The sequence below is a fragment of the Pavona decussata genome, unplaced genomic scaffold, assembly GCF_977016875.1.
Source record: "Pavona decussata unplaced genomic scaffold, jaPavDecu1.1 SCAFFOLD_11, whole genome shotgun sequence".
NCBI lineage: Eukaryota > Metazoa > Cnidaria > Anthozoa > Scleractinia > Agariciidae > Pavona > Pavona decussata.
Genome location: NW_028145434.1, coordinates 1,701,523 through 1,712,870, shown reverse-complemented (window position 1 = coordinate 1,712,870; position 11,348 = coordinate 1,701,523). Strand labels below are relative to the sequence as shown.

Genomic DNA, 11,348 nt, shown 5'->3' with positions numbered 1-11,348 from the left:
AGCAAATTAGACTAAAATAAATGCGCGTGAGTTGACAACCTCGTTAAAACTGGTTTTTAAACCTTTTTATCACGTGGCCTACCCTCCAAGAATTTGGAGATATCTGAAGCGCATGTTCAACGGGAAGTGTAAGCTTCCTGGGCATGGGCCGAAATAAAAGTGCGCAAACGACTTCGTACATGCTGAAAGACTTGCCAGAAAGAAACCTTTGCCAGCAGTAAAACGCCAGTACAATCACCTAAAAGATTGATTGTCTGAATATTTTGGAAGCGAAATGCTAGGGAGTCATTAAAATGCAACCGGAAATGGCGAGACAATTTTCCGAGAAATAACCACCCCAATACCCTTTTTATTCCGCTTGTGACCCATAAATTATATATATATTTTTTCCATTTTGTTCGGGTATGCTAACACTTAGTACTTCATGCTGGCGTAGGTAATACTAATTCTTTTATTTTCTATTGGCTTCGGTCCAAGATCCTCCGAACAAAATTAAAATAACACATACGATGTCCTATTAATAAAGATTTTACTTTTTTAAATATTGTTTTCCTTTTACATGACAAAACAGGCCGACTCCTGAAAAGACACGTGGCCGACATGTACAGACATAACAATATAAGCATATGTCATATACTTAGTTGTGATTTAATTTCGGTTTCAACGCAAACAAAGAGCCCAAAGAAGCTCTTGTATTGAAAACTATCCTTGGTTGTTGAACCACGATTGCGCTTCTCTGTTGAAAACATCCGGCAGTAACAAATATCCCCCGTGTTACCCTTCTTGGGAAAAATTGTCGCCCGCCGTTGTCATTTCCATGAATTTTCGTGGATCAACAACCTGGTGGATGATGTTTTGGTAGAGAAAGTATTCAATTTTATTTGTCGGAGCGGGGGATTTGTCGACTTATCTGCTCTTTTGAAACATTCTTCGCCTTTGGGAAGCAGAAAATCAGAGCTAGAAGCGAGGAACTGGCTGAAGATTCAAGGAGATCGGCCTTTCGTTGTGATGAGTGATGGCAAAATCGATGGTGTGCGAATTCGGTTGAAGAAGAAAATTTGTCAACAATATCTTGAGAAAGGTTCTTGTCGTCGGGCACAAGGTAATTGCAAGTACTGGCACATTTGTAAAGAGTTTATCGAAGATGATTGCGATGGAAAATGTGGCCGTTCACACAATTTTTTCGGTGAAGAAAATGGAGAGAAGACAAAAAAATTAGGACTCGACAAATACCCGCCCGGTACATTGAAAAATACTGTTGCCTGGAGCCTTCCACAGGTTTGTCAGTTGTATTTGAGAGGTGAATGTAATTCGGATAAATGTTTCTATCTTCACGTTTGTTCACAAACGGTCCAAGGGTCGGTTTGTAAATGTTCCTTGTCACACAACCTCACGGATTCCCACAATAAGCAAATTCTCAAGCAGTTCGATCTAGTACCACATCAGTCGATGTCCACTGAGTTTGTTCGCTGCAATATATTGGTTCCAAAGGACCAGAAAATTTTTGCCGAAGGCGGAAAACAGAGCAGTACATGTGGACAAGCTTCGACTGGAATTATGAGCAATACAGCTGTAAGTGACGGAACAAAAGGTCAGTGTGAGACATCTTCGGGAGATTCTTGCAGTAACATCGCAGGTTGTTCCAAGCAGAGTGAATCCGAACGCAACTCGCTGGTAAAGTCCGGAACCGGAAGCCAGGAACATTCCCATACGGAAGGTGTGCAAAGTAAGGCGACAAAACAAGGGCCGACAGTCTGCAAGGCAGCTCCTAATGTTATTAACAATTTGGTAAATAATTCAACTTCACCAGCTTTTGAAAATAGTGCTAAATTAGTGAACATTCAAGTTGAAGAGGATGAAACCCGTTCAAATTCTTCTTCTGACGAAAATAAATCAGGAATTTTGGGATTCAAGACCATCAAGCACTATGATAATGATGACACAACCTCTGTTAAGAGAGAGCTGTCGGATTCTAAGTTGACCAAACATAGCTCGGGCACTACCGATAAAACGAAGGAAAACAACATGGAAAAACAGATAGAGCGTGGCCGGACATGCAAAGAACCACAGAAGAAGAACTCAGCGTCGTCGTATTCTGCAAAAAAGATCCACTCAGCTAAGAAAACTACTCCAGTTACGGACAGCTTGCCAGACGGTCCGACACTGAGGGCTGGGCTGGAAGTCCATGCTAGTTCTCTGCCTACAGACGATGCCACACAAGATTTTGTAAAGAAATGGGTAATGGGCAGCGACCGTGATATGAAGGATTCCCCGAGCAGCAAAGATTTGGTGAGCCAAACAGCGACAAAAGATGAGGCAGTGGAGCGCAAGCGACGGCTATCCGTTTCCAGTTCTTGTAGCTCTGTCCAAGACCCAGAAAAAGGTACTCCATCCAAGAAGGCTATCTTTGGTTGCATTTTGAAGGAATATAATGGATCCGTGTCCTTCGATACCATCTCAAAGAGAAAAGATTTGTTTACCGGTGGGTGTGAAGATATTGCAAAGTGGTTTGAAGCTAGGAAAGATAGCTTTTTGCTCAGAGAAGAGGGAGGCAAAATCTTGGAGGTCAGCATGTTTTGTTGCAGGGCACGTTTGTGTTTTAAGCCGATGTGTTCAAAGAAGGATTGCCAATACTTTCATGTGTGTCGGCAGTTCATCTCTGGTTTCTGTAGGTTTGGAGTTAGATGCCAATGGAATCATAGTTTTCAATACGATGAAGATCGGAATTTCATCTCCTACATGGAGTTGGATGGTCTAACAGATGACGAGCTTCGTAGGGTTTTACAGCTCTCGACGCCGCAGGTCTGTCTAGATTATAACGATGGGTGCTGCACACGAGCTCTATCTTGCTTCCAGGTTCACATTTGCAAGGGTTTTGTCAAGAAACAGTGCAGCGATGAAGAGGATTGTGGCCTACAGCACGAGAGCACATTTAACGATCGTCACACGGCAGCTACACTACAAAAGTATGGCCCAAAATGTATGGACAGCAAAACGGTCCTCAAAATGCTTCTAATTTTTGATAGCATACCCAGGATCTCAAAAGGTTCTAGGAAAAACACATCCTCCAAGAAAATTGCAGATAAAGACGGCAACAGTGCCCTTCCAGTTTCTTCCAAGGGAACCGCTCCTGTGACCAGTCTTGAGCGGTTTGAGGTAAAGGTCTTTGAGTGTCTTTGCAAAGAATATGGCTGCTCTGCTTCCTTTGAAAAGATTTCCAAGCGAACAGATTTATTTCCTGGCAACTTCAACAACATCGAGGCGTGGTTTCGTAAAAAGACAGGCAGCTTTTTGATCACTGAAGACGATCAGGGAATGATTGTGCAAGTAGATGCTTACTCTACAAAGGCACGTCTTTGTCTTAGCTACAACAGCTCCTTTCATGGCGAGTGCACGAGGGAAAATTGCTCGCACCTGCACGTCTGCAGGGACTACATCACTGATTCGTGTGTTTTTGGAGCGCCATGTTTACGGAATCATCACTTTCAAGATGAGAGGGAAAAAGCCTTGCTGTCAAAGATTAAGCTTAATACGTTAACAGATGAGCAGCTACGCAAACTTGTGCTTTCGTCGACACCTCAGGCCTGCCTAGAGTACAACAATGGCATGTGTCATCAAGGAGGTTCGTGTAACAGAATACATATATGCAGCGACCACCTGAAGAAGTGCTGCAGCGAAGGTAATGGATGCGATCTAGACCATGAATCCGCCATGCATACTGAACCCACCCAGTCCGTCCTTAAGCGTTATCAGATAGAATATTTAAGTGACGAGGTGGTTAAGAGGATCATTTTGGTCTGCGGCGACAGAACTAAAAGAAAAGAAACAGGTAAGAGTTTTTAAATGTGCATACGTGTTGAGTCATGATGAGTATTGATCATTATCTTTGGCTTTTCCTGTTAAAATTTGCCTTTCGATTGATTGCAGACTAAATTAAACTTGTACATAACGTTTTACTCTCTTACAGTGCATGTCTACAATAAATTTGAAATCAGTTTTCAATGGACCATAATGACAGTCACCTTGTTGATGCATTTGTATGCAAAATTTGAAGATTATAAAGTAACAAAATTGTGTTATTTCTCAAGGCAGTTTATTTATTGTTCAGGTTTTTCCGAGGCAGTCGTATGCGTGCCCATGTCAAACGTCGTTCCTCATTGATGTCAATGTAGAAATGTATATGAATGTTTCCTATCCAAGTTCTCCTTTATTCAGTTAAAGGGATATGGGTGTTTCAGGAAAAGGCCTTTCTTTTTTTTTTTTTTATAGAAAAACGGATATTTAATCCCTCTTTATTCTTAGCCTGATGAAGTTAATTTTTCCTTCATCGTGTTACTTTTGTTTTTTGCAAGAGAATAGTTATTTCTGGGAATGAACTGTTCTTTTAAGTTTAAATGACGTGATTTCGTTCACTAAACTTTCTATACGTGCTGAAGAAAGTAGATATTTTCAACATGTTTTACAAATAATTTCTGGAATATTTAGTTAGGAGAACAACATGTATATTTGTATTAAAAGATCGCATTCATCAAGATACGCCAGACGAACCCATCTGCTCCGATTTTCTTCTTGGCAAATGCAAAAAGGGCTTCAAGTGTGGAGGACATCATTGCCCTTTGCCTTTCCACTGGCAGTATAAGTCAGATGGCGAGTGGAGGAGTTTTAATGAACAAGACAACGAGAAAGTGGAGAGACTTTACTGCAATGTGATGTTAGAGGAATGCACAGCCACCAATGTTCAGATTTCTTTTGAAAGGTTAGGCGTACTTGTGATATCAACTTAGTTCGATTATACGAATTTTCAATAATATGTTATATGCAACACACCTTACGCTAAGTAAAACTGGTAGTAATCAAAGATTATAGTGACTATAGGGCGTCGCCTTTGGCCCTTAGGCACTTAGCTGGGTTGCAAAATCATGTTAAGATGACGGGAACCTGTAAGTATAGTTGCAAAAAAAACAACAGGTTGTTGTTTGAGAGCAATCGTTAACATCCGTGTTATCTTAAAAACGTTTTATGTAACCAGTCTCAGGTGTTTACAGGGCATCCTACTAAGGGTGCGGCGGGAGTATTGTAGTTCCAGTTACTTCTTTTTTTCTCAATGCAGGTTATTACTCTAACTCATGCAGGATGTGTTTTTTTCTTCTTTATTTGCACTTTTAATGCAACCCTTATTAAACCAGAGCTTGGTGATTGCAGTATTTGTTCGGATTGAAGTGATCAAAGTATAGTGTAATATTTCTGGAATTTGCAGAAAATGAACTACAACAATGAACTTTTACCCGTTGTGGATGCAGTTACTTCCGCTGAAAACCTCGCTTGGTGAACAGACTACTGGTGTGCTAAAATTGAACATAGAAAACACAAAGGCTGGTAAATGAGCAAATTCTTAAGCGTCCTCGCTTGAAATTGAAAAAAAAAACTACTTACCAAGAAATCACCAATATGATGTTCCACATGCAGTAGATTATTCTCGAGAATGTGCAAAGAACAAAATAGGAAAGCAGTCAAAGCAGCCATTTTGAAGACACTCAACCAAGAGCGCGAATCATGTGGAAACCATCAGCAATATAAATGAACTGGTCTGTTTCATCTCGAAAAATGACACTAAATCATAAAGAACAGAATCATCTCGAGCTGGCAAAGTTTTAATCATTGACGCACAGTTTAAAACGTTACATACGTCTCCTTTGTCACGCCACAGTTGTACACTACCTGGCGCGTTCCAGCCAAAAATATCCTACAACTAAATTAACCAGATTATATCGTAAAAAGCAGTATGAAGCTAGAGAGGAAGCGTTAATTGTTGTCTCTAGCCAGGGACGACATGAAAGAAAGTGTCACAGCAACGAAAAAACATTTGGGTAATTTATTTGCCAGGATTTTAGTCCCCTACTAAGTTTCCAGCTAGCAGAATTTCAGTCCGAGGAGAGGATAATCTGAGGAGCGGTCCCGTTGGGTACTCCTGGTTGTGGGGTCTTCCGTTCTTTTGTGAAGTCTAAAAGATGATGATTAGGACACCCGAAAATTAAACGTTGATGCTTTACATAAAAAAAATATACCGCGTCATATCGCAAACTGTCAACAAAATAAATTAACTCAATTACTACCCAACATCTCGCGTGTACAGTAACAAAGGAACATTTTAATTTACTTATACAGGACATCACATCAAACAAGTGTGCAAACACACCATTCTTATGAACAAAGGAAGGAAAATTGCTGCGCGTGAAATCGTTATGAAAAGTTATGACTCAAACTCACAGAGACCATTGCTTTTTGTTGGTACCCTGAAAATGCGCAACGTAAAGAGATCGAACCACTTTACAGTTGACTTTTTACCTTTGGTCATCAACTCTGTCGGATAAACCAAACATTCATTTCTACTCCCCACCGACGCAGCACCTGAGTTTATCTAGAAACTAACCCCCTTATCCATTTAATACTTTACATAAGATTAAGCGTTCTTTACATAAAATAACGCGTTTAAAACAAGATGAACCAAAATTTTGTATGCTCGTCACGGCTGCTCAACAACAGTCCATGAAAATGTAGTATGTAGCTTTTAAAGAACAGCGATAATATTCTTTCTATTTTACCTCGAAAATCAAATATTTATTCGGGGTACGTACATTTACCTTACCTTAGATGCATCTTTTTTGTTCTTTAGCGGGGAATCTATTCTGCTGAAAGAGCAACATGAAGTTAAATTTTTGCTAGATCACAAGCTTCTGGTCCTACAGAACGATCAAGAGTATGAAATAATCGCCGATTTAAGGCGTCTGTCTACTGATTCTTATGTCATCGATCCTGGTAACGCTATGGCAACGCAGTGGATTTGGTATTGCAAGGAGGAACGGGGAATTTGGAAAGAATATGATCAAGACAACTATGTGAGTGGAATATAGGTTTTAAAAAGGCTGATACTGTTCTGGTGATGAATTGGATATCTGTTAATCCATGCTTGACTCGGCCCAATATCGTCACTTATAACGAACCTTTGATTTCCGCACGTTCTTCTTGGACAAAACACGTTACTTGGTACACAATCCGACGGTGGTTATCAGATGATAACAGTCGCCGGATCTTTTTACGACAAAAACAAAGAAGTAATGTTGCAGGTTTAGATCTTAATCGTTGAAATCAAATTGCAGTTCAGTAATATATATATTTAGCCAAGCCTTTGCCTGTTATTTTTTGGCCATGGGTAAATAGCTGTCCTTGCAGTTGTCAGCGACTTGGCATAGAAACTCGAGATTACTGGGTCATTCTTGCACATTCTCTTGACCATTTCGCCTCGTTTGTATGCCTTTATAGACACATCAAGAGTATTTGATCACAGAGTTACTATAATATATGGCATTTACTGGATTACTGGAATCATAATTAAAGTTTTGAAGTGAAATTCGAAATATTGCAATTCAGCGGTAAGAACTTTGAGATGTCTTTAGCAGCTTTTTGTCACAATGCAAATGTGAAGTTTTTCTGTCAATATTCTATTTTGTTTTTCCACACGGACTATGCAATGTTGACAACTCAGTCTCACTGACGGCTTGGCCAGCACAGGTTTCCTCTGCAATCGGGGTCCATGTTTAAGGAAATACTATACCTGTCAATAAGTGACTTCAACTTGTATAATTAATTGCCGGAAATTAATCAAGTGATTAAGAAACCTCCTGTAAGCAAACCTTTTCTTGCACTCCTGGAAAATTTACTGCGGGATTTGCATTATTTTTACGAAGATAATCACTGAAGCGTAGTTTGCATTTATAGGGCAGAGATCTTCAACGACCTATAGAAGAAGCCTTCTTAAATAAGAGACCCGGGTTCAAGTTTCGGTTTGCTGGCCAGGGTTACGCGTTGAGCTTTCATCCAGCATCCGATATGAGCCAGACAAGCTTGAAAAACGGAACCACAACAAACGTGAGAAGAAGACCTGCAAAGGTTATATCTGAAGATGATGTCCGTAAACTCAAAGAGTACGTAAGGAAAATGTGCGTTGTTTCTATAAGGAGGTGTTCACCTTTGGTGTTCGGAGATCGGACCGATTTCGGCGCAGTTTATTATCATAGTTTACCTTTGGGACGCTAAACCATTTCAGTAACTTGTTAATTTGACGGCGCAATGGAACTTAGAGCTGAGAAACGTGAGTGAAGTGCCACTATGCTTAAGACCATTGCGTGCAGACTTGTGTTTGGGGGCGACATGTCAGTGCCTCGGAGAATCAACTTTCCGCAAAGGTACTTTAATCATGCCCAGGAAGATTTCATGGATATCAAGGGTGATCTCCGCCAAATTATAATTAGTACACACGTAATGGTCTCATGGTTACTGACACTTGACATACAATTGGGGCACAGTCGTGTCCCAGGGTTCTTGTTCTTATAAAGCAACAATTTACCTTTCCATTGGCTCCACAGTTTAGTCGGATCCAGCCAGGGGTGGTAGGTGGAACACATGAGTTCCAGTAAGGAAACATAACAAATTGGCATCCCAACAGTGATGGACTGTTGGTTTTCTTATCCACTTCATGCCAATGAAACCACAGGTCTAAAAGACACCTTAACTTTACCGTGTTAGTGAGTGACGCCGCTAAACATCTTTTACTTTTAGTTAAAATAATTCAAGAACAGTCGTAAAATTTATGTAATCTGGTCCCCAACTAAGCTTTGTGGCAGACACCAAACGGAGGAAAAGGGGACATTAGGGCTAGCAAGACGCATTGGATGAAGGGGAGGGGGAGGGAGGGGAAAGAAGAGGTGCATGCTACCACATTATTGATTTCTTCGTTTTTTTACGTTCCCCTGGTGGACGCAAAAGTCTGGATCGGTCGGAGATTATTCCCGTCAAGTAATTCACCAACTGTTATGATGTGTGAGAAAAAATTCAGTGTTATTCTAGTACTTGCGCAAGCAATTGGAAAAAGAAATGAGATGTTCTCAGGTTAATATCTCAATATATTGAAATTCTAGCTTAGCTACGAGGCGTATGGGAATAAGACAAAATTAAATTACATTATTCGTCTCTTAACTTAATGTACCTTTGGTTGTTTTATTCCCTTAAGCCTCGTAGCCAAGCTAGAATTTAATATATTGAAATTTGTCTATTCAAAGCGGATCGTTAATTTCAGCAGCAAAGACCCTGTTCTCACCCACCTGCGATGTAATGGAGCCAACTAAACAACTTTATGCTCGCCTCAATTGGAATTCAATTGTAATCGCCGCCGCGTTTCGTCTATGTCGCACGCGGAGGTGTTGTAATCCAAAGAATTACAAAGATTGTGTAGGAACACAGTGAAAGTGTTTCAAAAGGCAGAAATTGCGAAGTTTTGTAAATAAATTGGACAGCTTACACATTCCGTATGATAGTCGAGCTGATACCCTTCGATGGAACGATTACCACAACAGATTTCACTCTCCACATAAAAAAAGCGACCACTCTATGAAAGCGTACAATCTAAACTCACAAGGAAAAATAGGAAACCGTAAACGTGTCTGTCAGTAAAGTCACTGTTTGTGTTTCATTTTTATATTCGGCTTTTTTCATTTGCCTGCTTTTAGGCTGACCCGATCACTGGCTGAAATCGCCTTCAATCGGCATGAGATCTAGGAACAGGCAAAGAACAAAAAAAATGCAACGTTGATTTTATTTAGAAAATTATGATCCTAATTTCTCAAGACTTTATAACTCACAACCTATTCACACGACACTTCCGCATGTTGCCAGACAACAGCTAGGTACGTTTGTTGCGCGTCCGCTGTGTAACAACTTGAATGTTGAATGCGTCGTTAAGGTCCTGTGCATTTCAGGTGAATAAAGGTTACTTTGGTAAAATGTTTTTCTGCTGTAGGGTACTGTAGATGCCTAGCAATTTCTAGCTGTCTTCTTTGAACACTAGATACTAGAGGATTGATCAAATCTGTTTCTGTTGTAGGTCCCAGGTGTCATTGCCGGCTAAGGGGAAACGGAGGACAAATTCAAGGAAACTTTGGGTTCCAATGCCATCTGACATGCAAAATGTACGCGTTCCTATAGCACCGCACTCTCTTGAGTTTACAGAAGTGGAGAAGCAGCTTAGGAAGACGATCAAGTGGAGCGCCGTGATCACCAGCATCGAACGCGTGCAAAAGCCAATCGTGTGGGAAAATTATCAAAGGTACGGTAAAATTTAAAGTAGAGCTCTGGTCCATTGTTCAGAATTAAAGCCCCTTTGAGGGATACAGCCATACCCGCCACAGAGTACACCAGGAGGTACAGCCAGTCCCAAAAACTCTCTCAATGTAGGGTCAAATGGGCAACTCAGTCGAAAAAGGGCAATTGAGATAAACCAGCATTGTTTTGGGGCGAGAGGAAGGGATGGAGTGGGAGGGGGGAGTGGTTTAGGTTACTTTTCAGAAGAGGTTTTGCGTTGTAGTTGACGATTTGGAGACTGATTTGGGATTGTTACGGTGAAATGTATCTTTTTCGGGCGAGTGGTGACCAAAGCTGGTTAAAGGAGCTTCCGTTCTCACTGTTTTTGAGAATTATTAATTCTAATCGTAGTGTTCTTGGTTCAATCACGGAGAATTGATGAGACGAAGTTAGCCATATTTTAATTTCGACTTTGTGAATTTTCCTTAAGAAATGTTCGCGATTATGATTGCGCTTACTCGCACAACCACTCCTGCCCCCTTCTTACGCGAAGGCTCAATTTTTAGAGCAAATCATAGTAATTACTCTAAACGGAATGACTCAAGGACTGCATAACAGTGCCTCAGGTCACCCTTAACCGCTGTAGATGAAATTGAGCTACTCTGTCCGAAAACTGGCACGGCACGGCACGGCACGCGTATTTCAAACGGTCGTTAAACATATTTCTTCTGCCCACCTGCTTTGTTGATGTAAATGGAAGGTTCTTGATCAATTAATAATGAAAAATGCTTTGTCCATTTACTGTTCATTCATAGGAAGAAAGGAAACATGTCAGCTGTAAAGACCGGTAGAACCAAGCGAAGGTTCTTGACTGAGAGACGCTTAAGCCGTAAGACAGTGAAGGCCACCTACAAACAGACGTCTGATTGGAACTGGCGTTTGGCATGCATGTATGTGTGTACATTTTCACACAACCAACACCATCGTCTACGGAAAATGAAACTTCTTCGCTTAGATTTCTTTTCGTAGCGACGTCCACTCCAAGAAAGACTTTCTATGCTTCTAACCGATTCACATTCTTGGCTGTTTTACTCCAGCAAATAATCTGGTAGCCGACAGTGTCAAATCTCTTTCACGTTAAAGATAACCAAAAGAAACCCCAGAAAAAATAAAACAAAACAACAACAACAACAACAAAAAGAAAAAGAAAAATA

General features: G+C 40.6%; 1 protein-coding gene across 1 annotated transcript; it reads left to right on the top strand.

Moving 5' to 3' along the window:
- Nucleotides 1-768: 768 nt before the first annotated feature.
- LOC146488147 (uncharacterized) lies at nucleotides 769-11,346 on the top strand (the record flags this gene model as incomplete). The annotated part of the gene is made up of 6 exons (XM_085120680.1): nucleotides 769-3,829; nucleotides 4,519-4,756; nucleotides 6,674-6,896; nucleotides 7,777-7,982; nucleotides 9,938-10,159; nucleotides 10,950-11,346. Coding segments are annotated over 6 exons (4,164 nt in total), but the record flags the coding sequence as incomplete, so codon positions are not given.
- Nucleotides 11,347-11,348: the final 2 nt, after the last annotated feature.